General features: G+C 35.3%; 2 protein-coding genes across 2 annotated transcripts; both read left to right on the top strand.

Moving 5' to 3' along the window:
- The first annotated feature begins 407 nt into the window (after positions 1-407).
- On the top strand, positions 408-3,409 carry LOC148605472 (uncharacterized). The gene is made up of 5 exons (XM_088549503.1): positions 408-1,090; positions 1,371-1,565; positions 1,932-2,063; positions 2,296-2,496; positions 2,878-3,409. Exons 1-5 carry the CDS (start codon positions 992-994, stop codon positions 3,055-3,057), a joined length of 807 nt encoding a protein of 268 aa, XP_088405629.1. The 5' UTR covers positions 408-991; the 3' UTR covers positions 3,058-3,409.
- Positions 3,410-11,328: 7,919 nt separating this feature from the next.
- LOC148605471 (uncharacterized) lies at positions 11,329-14,397 on the top strand. The gene is made up of 5 exons (XM_088548942.1): positions 11,329-11,689; positions 11,975-12,169; positions 12,530-12,661; positions 13,373-13,573; positions 13,836-14,397. Exons 1-5 carry the CDS (start codon positions 11,591-11,593, stop codon positions 14,013-14,015), a joined length of 807 nt encoding a protein of 268 aa, XP_088405068.1. The 5' UTR covers positions 11,329-11,590; the 3' UTR covers positions 14,016-14,397.
- Positions 14,398-15,185: the final 788 nt, after the last annotated feature.

The following is a 15,185-nucleotide window of genomic DNA, read 5'->3' as shown; positions in this document are numbered from 1 at the left end:
TAAAATTTGTTCTTTTTACTTATAATTTTCTACATTTCATTCAGAAAATAACTCATGACACGCAATTTTAATTTCCGATACAGTTTTTCGAACGCCACTAAGTTATCAGTATTTGGCCAATCGAGAAACAGAATTTAGGTCAGGAGAAATGCGTTTCCATGGAAGAGCGTCTGTAAGGTCAAAGGGTAAAAAGCGAAACTATACCGACTGTGTCGGAAAAATATTTGAAATAATAGAAATACGTTCTGATTGGTTCAGAAAAAAGGCTTAAGCCTGATAGTAAAATTTACTCAATCGTGGAAAAAAAAAACATACTTAATTCATTGAATTTTAAAGTGCCGAATTCAAACTAATACTGATCGTTTGATGATTAGTTTCCTTTTCAATATATGGTTGGAATAAAAATGAGGAATAATAGCCAAACAGTATGTCATAGCCTGATCTTTTCGTTCGATTTCTAAATCATTCGTGTCATTGGAATTTAAAATGGAAATGTGTGGGTAAATACAACATTGTGCTAAAACATATGTTCAATCTGCGCCTGCGTTAGAAGGTTTTAACAAAAATCTCAATCTCCTATGCAGATGTATAGCCGCTCCTGGGTTCACTGCGTATCACTCCGCTAGCTATAGGGTCGTATAAAAATTTGACTCACTGCACAGGAGATTGCAGTCGCCAGTACCGACAGAACGATTTTGATATAATATATAAGATGTCACTGACACTCCTACCCTATTATGTTTGTTTTTTTTTGTGTCGGAAAAGGAGGGACATAATTTTCAAATGTCTGAACAATGTGAATGGTAAAATGAACTTGAGAGGTAAATCGCAACTTCTCGGCCAACATCGGGATTCCGAACATTGCCGATTTGACCGCGGATGCATCGATTGTTTAAGAGCTCAAAGTCACAATGGAATATGTGACGTTTCAATCGACTTCCGTGGTAACGTCGTCCAGAAAGACTGAAACGTTGCCGTTCTAATAGCAACGATGTCTGTTCCTAAATGGAGCGTATATTCAAGCAAAAGTGATGAAGATTTTTGGGAATATGGCTATGTCAAGGAAGAACCAAAAGTGGAAAAAAATTCGGTAAGTTTAACTTGTATTTAAATGCATGGGCAGTAGGGGATGGTACGTATTTTTTTTTCACACGATTATTCGACATGAATACCACAAGTACACTATTGGAAAGGGGTACAGAAAAAGTGAGATTCAAGCTGTTATTGCTAATTTTTTGCACAAAATTAAAAAAATACAAATGAGGGGAGCGGGTAACCATCATAACATTCCCTTTGCATGCATGTATGAGTTGTGGTATTAAGAGTTTTGATTTCAGCAAACAGCAAATCAAGAATTATTTATATTTCAGATTATTGATCGAAGTCAGGTCACAACCATTGCTGCGTTCAAAAACCAGAGACCAATGTCACCCGGACCGTTCATGAACCAAAAAGAGGTATCTTCGCAAGATGTCTTGGATCAGAAACTGGTATCTGAAAGATTCACGGGACTGAAATCAGCTTCGCCGGAGATAAGAAGAATTTTGGTGCAATCAAAAGAATTGGTATGTACATGTAATACAGTAAGAAATACCAAGGGAATAAAAGACTGATATAGTTACACTAAGAAAAAAAATACAAATATGAAAGCCAAAATTATGTAAAATAACCTTCTTCAGACGTGATGACTTAAAACAATAATAATTATTATCTATTTTTGGTCCAATTTTAGGAAATAGAAAAAGCTATACACACATGTTAAACAACATTCGGCACTCGTTTGAATGAATAGTATATAACTGGTTTAGGTTCTCTTTCCCAAACCTTAACAAGTCAGTTACATATAAAAAGATAAATATTGTAAAATCATAGACTATATTTATCATTTACACACACATGATGATATTTGAAATCTAATTTTAATACACCAGGTACAGGTTACAGAAGCAGAAGAGACAGAGAAGCTTTTCCAGGAAGAACTTAGAGCCATGGAAGAAAGCGAGAAGAGCAACAGTCATGCATTGGACATAGCTTGGCGTAGTCAAGTTACAGGGGGACAAATGGTATAAACAAGATTTTGCAATTGCTTTGAAAACGATAAAAGTGTAACATCTATAATACAGGGAAACCTGTCCAAACCGAACCCTGAATAATTCGTTACCCTGTCTGAACCAAATACTTTTTGAAATCCATCTCAATCGATTTGAAAGTTTTTCCAGCTTTTTAAACAATTGTCTAAACCGAAACAATTTTAAACAAAAATTTGTTTACGAAAGTATATCATTTATATTTAAGGAGGGTTCTTCACTTAAACAGAAGGACTCTAAAACCGGAAGTGAAGAAGAAAGTCTGGTGAGCCCATGCGAAAGCGATATTTCCATTATAACGCTGACAAATGAAATAAGACCACAGTATAATCCAGAAGTCAGAGGATCGCTTATGTCACCACCATCTCCTTCCGGGTCAATGATAACAGTCATTTCAATGGAAGACAATGTATGTAACAAATGCAAGTGAATGCATTAATCTGCACGAGAAAACAATCACTTGACTATGCACAGATAAAGGTGAAATAGTTTGTTGAATTTAGAATACCTTGACAAATTCAAAACTCACTCATCAGTAAATTAAAGACAAGTCAAATAAAAACGTACTTTTTAACATAGATCTGTGGTCCTTTTCACAAAAAATCGTAAGTGTAAAATTTGTCGTAAGTTATGACGTCATAGTAAATCAAAGTGTTGTGACGTCATAACTTACGAATAATTTTACTCTTACGATTTTTTGTGATACTTTGTTTTTAACGAACTTGAAAACGAAAGAAATTCAACTACAAAATGTATTCTACATGTTTTCCTTTATTTTTTTACACCAAAGATTATCGAAGGGAACGAAAACCGATCTAACAGAGACGTGATGTATCATGGTGATCTACCAAAACCTAGAATCGCATTCAGAGAGGAGAAGAAACTAGGCGTATTCGGAATCATCCGTCGTCAGATCGGCAGAGTTGGGCGCTACTTCAGGAAAAGAATTGGTGCCCTGTCATGCATTTAACCATATTAATCTTGAGTAGTTTCCTCTTACGCCGCTTATCAACAGAATACTAAGGCGATGTTCAAGAAAAGAATTGGCGCCCTTATCCTGCATGGCCTCGTCCGTCGTCGGATCGGAGTTATAGGTCAGGGAATATTAAAAAAGCTGGGTTTCTACGCATGACAAATGCTGCGGGAAACTTCGTTTGGAAACAGTCATATTAATGTACTGTTTTACTATTAAATATTATTTTCATTCAGAGTATCATTTTGTTTACTTCGTCATTGCAATTTTGTGTTATTAGTCATGAGAAACGTTACTATATTTTGTATCTATTTGTGATTTGTACCTTTAGATTAAATAAAGCATATTACTTCTAGTGGTATTTGTTTTCGTAGTTCCAATACTTTAGTATGATTCGGAACTGCCTCGATGGTTTAGTGGTAGCATTGCACGTCTTGAGGTCGCGGGGTTTTTCCTCAGCTGTTTCACACCAAAGATTTAAAAATTGGTAATCACTGATTCCCCAACAAGCACATGGTATTTAGAGTGATGACTAGTTTACTCAGAGTCAGAATGATGTGTTGAATGAGATACATGTAGTATGTATCTGCAGGCTTTCGCTTCTGGGAGCTAGCATAATAAAGATTCAGCGTGTCGAGCTAGTACAAAGCAGGGTCTGTTCAATTGGTAAGTCGATGCACAAAATATCTACTTTAATATAATTTCGTTTAGTAGCCTATATTAGTAAGCTATGAACATTTCCATAGTGAAACAACAGGTTAAGCTCTTCAACCGCTACTTCTGGAAGTAAGTGGTAGGTACGTATACATGTATGTGATCCAAAACTACACACTCTGTTTATGCATCCCAGATCTAATATTCGTGTATGTGCCTACCACATGACATTGGAAACTAGACACAGTCAAGATAAGTAATGTAGTAAGTGTACTACAACTAAAATTTCCGTCCTTTTAACCAATGTGCTCACTATATTAAACTATGAAGTTATTAAAGACAGTTTTAATTGTTCTTTTCTAGTGTGGATTTGGATGTTTCTATTTCACAAGGTAAACTCAAAACTAAAATTTTCGACAAGAGGAACAATTTTTGTCTCCAATTGTTAATTTTCCATTCCTTGACGGGGCGTTTCTATGCTCCTTCATACGGTGTATATAATTTTCAACTTGTTCGGAATGCCCGTGTTTGAAGCGATGAACGAATTCAAATCTCTGTATTACTGGTAAATTTTTGATCCAAGGTTTTCGTTACCATAAATTAGTGAAGAACTTTTACCAAATTCTTCCATAAATATAAACTTTGGCTGTAGTTGTCGTAAACTTAAATAGAAATGGGACTTCACGTTCTAGTTTTTACGGTTATGTAATAAAAAGCTCGAAAGTTTGTTGTCTTTTTTCCTATTTGTTAAAGTATCGATCTCAAGAGTTAAATCCGAATTCAACAGAGTTTTATATTTCGTTTTATTGTATTTTCCAAACACAGTCGCAGGTTAGGGGAGGGTTGAGTGCTAACAAGCATATTTAACCCCGCTACGTACTTTATGTGACTATACTAAGCCAGGAACCTGTAGTCCAGTAGTTGTCGTTGATTTTTGTTTATTTTGGGGTTGGTGTCAACTTGTATTTGGGATGAGTGGTATTGTAAGAGAACCAAGACTCCAGCGGAAATCAAAAGAATGCAATCCAGGGACAAATACCAGACATGGAAACACAGACAAACACAACAAAGAACATAAAGTAACTAAAAATACATACAGAGCAACAAAAGTAAATGAACAACTCGGAGACTACACTAAAAACTGGGAGCATGGATCAGGTGCACCGGTAGGGTAAGCGTCCTCTGCGTTTCTAGAAACACCCGCAGAGTTGCTCATAAAAAGTCAAACTCAAAAACCGTTGCCTTTAGCAAATTTCTGGCATAGGATAAAATTATTAAGCATCATGAGAAGGACCTATGCCGAAATTTTCAAAACCATTCATTGACTAATGTAGGAGTTACGACCCCTAAAACAGTTTTGTTCTTTTTTTTTCACATGTATAACTTTGAAAATCTTCTTCTCTAAAACCATTTAAGATCATTGAATGAAAATAAGCATATTAGTTCTTTAGTGTATTGCTTCAGGTCATGAAAATGCTATGAATAATTTTAGTTGATTTTAACTTAGCCTGTCTCATTCCTCAAGTTTTTCAAATAAGCAAATGGTTAGCCAAGTGAGCGATTCAGGCTCTCTTGAGCCTCTAGTTATATGCCAACATGCATAGGCACAGAAAGTTAGAAAATTATGACCGGACTGTGTGTTGGTTATGCTTTACAACACGATTCATTTGCAAAACACAAGCTTATACATTAGTACATGTACATGTTACACGTGTATACATATATATGTACTTAAGTGCAGGATGAGTGGCATATAATGTATAGAACCTTAGATTATTTTTTTGGAGTTTTTATTGGTTTCCATAATATTCAACAATACCGCCGAACAACAAATTATTAACGAATAGAAAAGTGTTTGGGAGTACATGAACCGAAGAGTGTTTTTCACAAAGTACGCGTGTCCTTATTAAACATGAATAGCACGACCGTGGTAGAAATATTTTCCTTTTTTAAGAAGCTTGGCTGTCATGGGATATATTTGAATGTCTTTCACAAAGGCATGTTATTAGTAAATAGAAAAAAGTGAAATATTAGTAAAACCTACGATTCGTCGATAATTAAGAAGTAACAATATTAATGTCAAAAGTTGATATTAAAAATGCACATATTCTAAACGTCTATCACAGCTTGGAATCCATCCAGCTCAATTTCTATTTTTCAACTTGTCAAGGTCGGCACCTGGCGTTTGTTTTCTCGAGTGCCAAAAGGAAAGTTTTTTAGACACATGCATGTTCGTGGTTGTTCGTGGCGTTCCCTAACAGAAAACATCACACATACATACATGTACATGAAGAGAAGCTGTTGCTAGCAGCATTTTCCAGTTTAAGAGCAATTCATTTACAAATGGACAAGCTTTTGGAGAAATACAACGAGAGAGAGGGTAAAAATTATAAGGAGGAAGCGTTTTTAGTTGCCTGTTAATGTATGGGAATAAATGAAAACTATGAATGTTGTCGATCTGTCTTTTATCAAAGCAATAATATTATAAAAACAATTAAAATAGCTTGTCATGCACAACTGTGCATTAATTGTATTTCTTTACCAAAGTAGCGGTGGTAAGATTCAAACACTGCGCTTTATTAGCTGAGCTGATTGTACATGTATCGGTGGTTTACTTCCACTGTAAGATTTAAACACCGCGCTCTTTAAGTTGTACGAGCTGGTCCTCCTTTGCGCTATACTGTTGCACTTTGCTTAAAGTATACAAGTATACAAATGCACATTTACATGTAGCTAGTAATATACATGTATCATGAAAGTTGTGACGGGAGTCACCCTTAGCTCGTGGGAATTTTGCCGAGTACATTTTGTTGTACATGAACAATAAAAGCTGCGCCTCCGATGGCATTGCAAATCATAAAACAAATCTTTTTGACATATTTAGATGACCTTTAAAAGAGTCATTTGGAATTTTGAAAATTCATATTCAATGCAGTTTCTCTCCAAATACTGTATATCTACTGGATATCTTATGAAAAAATTGCGGCTCTCGGTTCAGCGTGGTAGACACCCAATTTGGTAAGTTAAAACAAACGTGACATCTTGGAGAGATCTGAATAGAGCTCTGGAATCTACATGAGATCAGTACTGAAGACAGTCCTGAGGCAATTTCTAAGCTACACATGAAAAAAAAATGAAATAATGAAATTCGCTCTGATTGGTTTAAGTCTGACCTTAAAATTTTGCTCAAATAAATTATGCAAAAACTTGATTCATTAAATTTTAACTCTAAAGTGCCGAGTTCAAACGTATGCTAATCGTTTAATGCTTGGTTTCCTTTTCAATATACGGTTGGAATCAAAACGTGAAATGATAGCCAAACAGTATGTCATAGCCTGTTATGTTGTCGTGTTGAGATGTTTTCGTTCGATATCTGTATCTTTCGTGTTATTGGAATTTATCAAAGTACTCATGTACTGCATCAATTTATATCGATCATTTGAATTTTTACACCTCAGACAATCGTCAAATTTCAAAAATGGGATATAAAAGAAAATTTCGGGGAACGAATTCAAACCTCTCTTCGATCCTGTCAGGATTCGCTGTCAAAGAACAGATCTAAATTGTCAGAAACTGTTCTGACCCGCGAAACACCTTGTCAGGGTCTGCCGGGACTTCGGACAAGCTCTGTCATAATTTGTCATGGGTCCTGACACCCTCCTGTCAGGAACTGTTCTAAGTAGAACAGATACGTGGATTAGAAGATTTCCTGATAGATTCTGACAGTCATTAGCTCGAGAATACTTCTCTGTCTGAATTACATACAGTACATGTATGTGATTACGAAAAAAAAAGTGTAGCACCCGAATCCCGATTCGTACGACGGGAAGGAAGCCTTGCTATGTTTAAACTTGATTTTTTTTCAATTTTTACCCGACTTTTACGTATGGCATGCAGTGCCAACAAAAATTATTGCCTGTCATACTCGCTATGCCCCTGACTTTTTGGACTGAATTCTTTTTGGTTGCAGATCTAGACACCGGTATGATACAGATTTCCTATTTATATTAACATTTTCAAACAGTTTATACAGAATTTTATACCTTTATGGAACTTTAAAGTGTTCACACTCATACAATTTGAAAGATTGGGATATTTTGAAGAATTTTGACCGAAATGTATTAGTCGCAGTCACCCACATGGTAGTTATATTACAAAAAAAATAGCATTTAAGTCAATAATTTTATGCTCTCATAGAAATCAAAAGTGCTCGCATTCATAAATTTTGCAAAAATTAGATTTTTAAAAATATTTTGACTCAAACAAATGTGTCACAGCCAAAAACATGATAATTATATTGATAAATTCAGCATTTCAGTCATTATTTTTAGACCCTCAAGCAAATTAAAAGTGTGCACACTCATACGTTTTGCAAGAAAATGACATTTTTAAAGAATTTTGACTCAAATTAATGTGTCAGATTCACTATTTGATGGTTATATTGAAATAATTAGCATTTTAGTCAATAATTTTAGACCCTCAAGCAAATTAAAAGTGTGCACACTCATACATTTTGCAAGAATATGACATTTTTGAAGAATTTTGACTGAAACTAATGTGTCACAGTCTCCACATAATATTTATATTGAAAAATTTAGCATTTTAGTCATTAATTTTAGACACTCATGGAAATTAACAGTGCTCCCGCACGTACATATGCTGGAATATGACATTTTTGTAGAATTTTGACAGAAATATATGAGTCACAGTCACCCACATGATAGTTGTATTGAAAAAAATAAGCATTTTAGTCAATAGTTTTAGACCCTCATAAAAAATAAAACTGCCTGCACTCATACATTTTGCAGAATTTTTACTGAAATAATGGTGTCACAGTCTGAAACTAACATTTTTAGTTTCTACATTTTCTATACATAAGACTGTGTAGGGAAATTGGAAGTGTTATCACTCATATTCGTTGCTAAAAAAGTGGCATTTAGGAGAATTTTGACCGAAATATTTAGGTATCAGTCACCCATTTAATGCAAAATTGTCAATTTTAACATTTTTAGAATGATTTGTGACCCTTATGTTATTAAAAGTAGCTTTCACTCAAAAAGTACTTTGTCAGTCTTGAACTTCGCGAGAATTACCAAACATCTGAAAGTTATCTGTTATGACTTTTACACTTAGAACTGAAACATAGACCTTTAATTTTACAATTAAATAATTTGACTTAATTAATATCACAGGTGTATGACAGAATGTAAAAAAAATGATGCATGTAAACAAAGATAATTTTTGAACGATGAGTGACTGGACCGTGATCGACGAAAATTGGAACATGAACAACGATCGAGTGATTGTGGGATGATGATCACGACGAGCTCTCTATATATAACTGGAAATTCAATGTAAATTTTGAAATCAAGATTTGTTTCTTAATCGGGTAAGCTAAGTCACATAAGTCACACAGTTTCATTTATTAATCGCGGACTTCCTGTTCTAAATTACGTCACAGGGAATAGAAAGATTTTATGTCAGGAACTGTCCAGGGGTATGACAGTTTAGAACAGCTTTTCGTATTTTCTTTTGTCACGACCCAGGACAGTTTCTGTCAGGATCTGTCAGGGAATAGGGCAAAATGTGTCCTGACCCAGGACAGCCTCTGTCAGGATCTGTCAGGATTTCTGTTCTGTCTGCTGTCGTAGAACAGAAATCCTGACAGATTCTGACAGAATTTAAGAGAGGTTAGAAGTGATCGCAACTGTATCTTAACACTGACAAACTTATTGTTGTGAATGGTTACTATCATATAGAATTCTTTGATTTATTTTTAAATTAATCATTCTGATTACGAAGGACATTTAAAAAAACAAAAACAAAAAACGCACACACCAGAATTCACAATGCATCATTGCAGTGCTCCAGTTTGCGTTATATTCAGGTTTGATGTCGGTTTACATGAAACACCTTGAGAAATGAACACAAACTCTTTGACATATTGCATATTGTAATTGAACTACAAGGCGTAATACTACCATTTCATGTCAGATCCCCATTACTTTATATGTTAAATTCAGCTATTTATAAGGCTCATATCAAATTTTACATAAGTACAGATGGTGCTGGAGGGTTTCATTATGATGGGCACCCTTTATTTTAACTCTTATAAAAATATCAACATACCTCTAAGTTAAGTGCCTCTAAGAAAGAACCGTAAAGTTAATGTGCCAGATGCAGAAATCAATACTTTCGTTTTGAAATTTAGTCATATCAAGGGCATAAAGTTTTTGTCCAGAATTATTTTACCCTACAACTTAGAAAAGAAACTGAAGTTTTAAGACTACTGCTGAATCATTCAGCTTTCAGATGATACTAAGTTTTTATATCTCTACTTAACTGAGAAAAATGAGATGCAATCTTAGGACTACTTCTTGTAATTTCAAACTACTTTCTCATATGTGCAGGCGAATGGTTCCCGAAACAGGGATATTACACCTCTAACTACTAGTTGGCCTTTCCCACCAGTTAGTAAATTTTCAATTTTCAATTCATTTTATCGACCTCCAGGTCGAATCTGTCTGTCAAAGAGTAATCAAGGGAACCAAGATTCTAGCGGAAATGAAAATGGAAAACAGACACACCAAAATGATACATAGAAAGTAACAAAAGTAATGAGCAACTAGGACTCCACTAAAAACAGGGAGCATGGACCAGCTTTTCTAGAGACAACCACCGAGTTGCTCATAAAAAGTCAAGTCCAAGGTAGACATAAGAGGATGGAAAACTATGACACGTTGATCAAATCTGTTTTCATCATGCAGATCATTCATCATTGAAATAAACATGTCCTAATATACATGTCCCCTTTCAACTAGCTACATTTCTCAGTTCCTACACTTTATATCCCAACTGCTACAAGTTAACGCATAGACACCTGTGTGTCATGTTAAAGCGCTTAGTTTTTCGGCACCTAGTTCCAGAGACACATACATTAGAATAATTATTTCAAAAGCAATATCACCAGACCACAGATTGGCATAATTTCCGAGAAATACATTTCGAAATTCCTATGCCATCGCCTAAGCAAAGTTTTATTTTTTATTTGTCATCTCCGGCCTTCTGATGTCACGAGAAATAGAAAATGTACTACTGCGCAAGATATTCGGTCACAAGTACCGATAGAACGATTTAAATATATACAAGATGTCACTGGCGCTCCTACCCCATTATGTTTGTTTTTTTTTTGTCGGCGTCACGGAAAATATAAAATAAATGTCTTGTTTGTGTTTGTATACGTTTATCGTATTTATTATTTGTATTTTTCTTCCATATTTATCGTTCATTCATTCATCATACATCATTTGCATATTCATTGATGAATGACTGATGACGAATCGAGCACATCTTGCATGAACTAACTTGGTCTAACCCTATCTAAACCCGTCTTCACATTTATTCCATTATAAGGCGTTGACTTGAGTAGTGGCTGACACCACCTCAATTGTATTTTTGCAGGTTAGTTTCTGCCTAAATTGAATTTATTTCAATATTTCATAATTTCGGAATATCGGTTTTCATAGTAATTATATATACTTTTAAATTATGTAGTTTATTTATTAACGTTTTGGTTAATTGTATTTTTGCAGAGTAAAATATGGCATCCTGAATTCGAAATATTATTTAGCCACAAGGTAATGACAAAAATACCGGCGACATCAGCAAAGGAGGACATAATTTTCAAACGTCTGAACAATGTGAATGGTAAAATGAACTTCTCGGCCAACATCGGGATTCCGAACATTGCTGATTTGACCGCGGATGCACCGATTGCTTGAGAGCTCATAGTCACAATGGAATATGTGACGTTTCAATCGACTTCCGTGGTAACGTCACCCTGAAAGACTGAAACGTTGCCGTTCTAACAGCAAAGATGTCTGCTTCTAAATGGAGCGTATATTCAAGCAAAAGTGATGAAGATTTTTGGGAATATGGCTATGTCAAGGAAGAACCAAAAGTGGAAAGAAATTCGGTAAGTTAAGCTTGTATTTAAATGCATGTGCAGTAGGGGTTGGTACGTATTTTTTTCGCACGATTGTTCCACATGAATATCACAAATACAGATCTAAAACTTTTGGAGAGGGGGTACAGAAAAAAGTGGGATTCAGGCTTGTTATTGCTAATTTTTTCCATAAAATTAACAATATAAATGAGGGGAAAGGGTAACCATCATAACATTCCTAGGTTTACATATTGGTAGTGGTATTAGGTGCTTTGATTTCAGCAAACAGCAAATCAAGAATTATTTACATTTCAGATTATTGATCGAAGTCAGACCACAGCCACTGTTGCATTCAAAAACCAGAGCCCAAAGTCACCCGGACCGCTCATGGACCAAAAAATGGTATCTTCGCAAGATTTCTTAAATCAGAAACCGGTATCTGATAGATTCACAGGACGAAAATCAGCTTCGCCGGAGATAAGAAGAATTTTAGTCCAATCAAAAGAATTGGTATGTACATGTAATACAGTAAGAAATACCAAGGGAATAAAACACTGATATAGTTACACTAAGAAAAAAAATACAAATATGAAAGCCAAAATTATGTAAAATAACCTTCAGACGTGATGACTTAAACAATAATAATTATTATCTATTTTTGGTCCAATTTTAGGAAATAGAAAAAACTATACACACTTGTTAAACAACCTTCGGCACTCGTTTGAATGAATAGTATATAACTGGTTTAGGTTCTCTTTCCCAAACTTTAACAAGTCAGTTACATATAAAAAGATCAATATTGTAAAATCATAGACTATATTTATCATTTACACACATGATGATATTTGAAATCTAATTTTAATACACCAGGCACTGGTTACAGAAGCAGAAGAGACAGAGAAGCTTTTTCAGGAAGAACTTAGAGCCATGGAAGAAAGCGAGAAGAGCAACAGTCATGCATTGGACATAGCTTGGCGTAGTCGAGTTACAGGGGGACAAACGGTATCAACAAGATTTTTCAATTGTTTTGAAAACGATAAAAGTGTAACATCTATAACACAAGGAAACCTGCCCAAACCGAACCGTGAATTATTAGTTACCCTGTCGTGGCCGTGTACGGAATTTACCTTGGTCAGTATATTTTATACCCGACGAGGGACAGCTGAGCCAGATATGGAATCTACTGACCAGGGTGAATTCCGTACAAGGTCACTCAATCACTTTGTAACGAACTTACACCCGGCATCGATGATTTTGTTTTGGGGTTTTTTTTTTAAAGAAAAAAAATAGTTTATACCCGATATAGCAATAATTTTCTTTAATGTTCCTGATGTGTGTTTCAATTTTTACCCTTGTGTTGCCTCTATGGTACTTTTGTTTTGTATATCGTCTGTCGTAAGCGACGCAAAACGTTTGGTCGCCATTTTGGTTGTAGTAAACAAGAAAACGATAACTGACCAGGTATTGCTAAAATGGTGACCGTGTATCGGAAATACACCGTCTTCACATGAACAAATTACAGAGCGCCGATTAGTTGATTTCAACTGATAATTATCAGAAGAAGGGTAATATTCGTTACCCTGTCTGCACCAGATACTTTTTTAAATCCATCTCAATCGATTTGAAAAATTTTCCAGCTTTTTAAACATGTGTCTAAACCGAAACAATTTTAAACAAAAGTTTGTTTACGAGAGTATTTTATTTATATTTAAGGAGGGTTTTTCACTTAAACAGAAGGACTCTAAAACCGGAAGTGAAGAAGAAAGTCTGGTGAGCCCCTGCGAAAGTGATATTTCCATTATAACGCTGACCAATGAAATAAGACCACAGTATAATCCAGAAGTCAGAGGATCGCTTAGGTCACCACCATCTCCTTCCGGATCTATGATAACCGTCATTTCAATGGAAGACAATGTATGTAACAAATGCAAGTGAATGCATTAATCTGCACGAGAAAACAATCACTTGACTATGCACAGATAAAGGTGAAATACTTTGTTTAATTTAAAATATCTTGACAAATTTCGAAACTCACTCATCAGTAAATTAAAGTTAAGTACATTAAAAACGCATTTTTAACATAGACCTGTATTTTGTTTTTAACCAACTTGAAAACGAAAGAAAATCAACTTCAAAATCCATACTTCACATTTTCCTTTAATTTTTTATACTAAAGATCGTTGAAGGGAACGAAAACCGATCTAACAGAGACATGATGTATCCTAGCGATTTACCAAAACCTAGAATCGCATTCAGAGAGGAGAAGAAACCAGGCTTATTCGGAATCATCCGGCGTCAGATCAGCAGAGTTGGACGCTTCTTCAGGAAAAGAGTTGGTGCCCTGTCATGCATTTAAACATAATCTTGAGTTGTTCCCCCTTCCGCTACTTATCGCCAGAATACTAAGGCGATGTTCAAGAAAAGAATTGGTGCCCTTATCCTGCATGATATTACCTATAGAACGGCCTCGTCCGTCGTCGGATCAGAGTTATAGGGTCAGGGAATATTAAAAAAAAGCTGGATTTCTGCCCATGAAGAGAGCTCCGAGAAACTCCGTTTGGAAACAGTTTTAATAATGTAATTTGATAAGTTTCAGTTATCATTGTTTTCATTTAGAGTTTTACTTTGTTTAATAGTGATTGCAGTTTTGTGTTATTGGTCATGACAAACATTACTATATTTTGTATCTATTTTTGATTTGTATGTTTATATTAAATAAAGCATATTTCTTCTTCGTAGTTCCAATATGATTCGGAACTGCCTCTGTGGTTTAATGGTAGCATTGAACGTCTCGAAAGCGTGAGGTCGCGGGGTTGTTCCCCAGCCGTTTCACGCCAACGATTTTAAAATTGGTAATCACTGCTTTTCCCGTAAACGCAGTATTTAAGAGGATGGAGTGACTACTGGTATACTCAGAGTCAGAGTAATGTGTCCGAATGAGGTAGTAGGTACCTGCAGGCTTTCGCTTCTGTGAGCTAGCATTATACAGATTCAGCGTGTAGGATTAGTACAAAGCAGGGTCTGTTCCATTGGTAAATCGATGCACGAAATATCTACCATAAGATAATTTCGTCTAGGTGTCTATATTAATCACACGTAGTTATGAACCTCTCCATAGTGAAGCAACATGTTAAGCGCTTCCTCCGCTACTTCTGGAAGTTAGTGGTATATGTAGGTACGTATACATGTATGTGATCCAAAACTACGCACACTGTTTATGCACCCCGGATCTACTATTCGTATATGTGCCTACCACAAGACATTGGAAACTAGACACAGTCAAGATAAGTAACGTAGTAAGTGTACTACAACTAAAATTTCTGTCCTTTTAACCAGAGCTCTCGCTATATTAAAGGAACTAATTATAAATTATTGCATTAAAAGCATACGACCATGATAGTGCAAACGATTTTTAGAGTATGGTAAACTGGCTGGAAGTTTAGATAAATTAAATGCTTTGGAGAAACCCGTAGAAAGTGTGGGAAATTATGATTTCTCCTCACTTTACACCACACTTACACGTTAC

The sequence above is a fragment of the Perna viridis genome, chromosome 10, assembly GCF_037379345.1.
Source record: "Perna viridis isolate PV_CMFRI_1.1 ecotype Kerala chromosome 10, ASM3737934v1, whole genome shotgun sequence".
Lineage (NCBI taxonomy): Eukaryota > Metazoa > Mollusca > Bivalvia > Mytilida > Mytilidae > Perna > Perna viridis.
This window is presented reverse-complemented; position numbering and strand designations above follow the sequence as displayed.

What these genes read in the sequence shown, in the direction of transcription:
- LOC148605472 (XM_088549503.1), top strand. Translation starts at nt 992, where the DNA reads ATGTCTGTTCCTAAATGGAGCGTATATTCAAGCAAAAGTGATGAAGAT. An exon ending in TGGTGCAATCAAAAGAATTG is followed by an intron (nt 1,566 to 1,931) that starts GTATGTACATGT and finishes TTAATACACCAG; the next exon opens with GTACAGGTTACAGAAGCAGA. An exon ending in TCATTTCAATGGAAGACAAT is followed by an intron (nt 2,497 to 2,877) that starts GTATGTAACAAA and finishes TTTACACCAAAG; the next exon opens with ATTATCGAAGGGAACGAAAA.
- LOC148605471 (XM_088548942.1), top strand. Translation starts at nt 11,591, where the DNA reads ATGTCTGCTTCTAAATGGAGCGTATATTCAAGCAAAAGTGATGAAGAT. An exon ending in CAAAAGTGGAAAGAAATTCG is followed by an intron (nt 11,690 to 11,974) that starts GTAAGTTAAGCT and finishes TTTACATTTCAG; the next exon opens with ATTATTGATCGAAGTCAGAC. An exon ending in TAGTCCAATCAAAAGAATTG is followed by an intron (nt 12,170 to 12,529) that starts GTATGTACATGT and finishes TTAATACACCAG; the next exon opens with GCACTGGTTACAGAAGCAGA.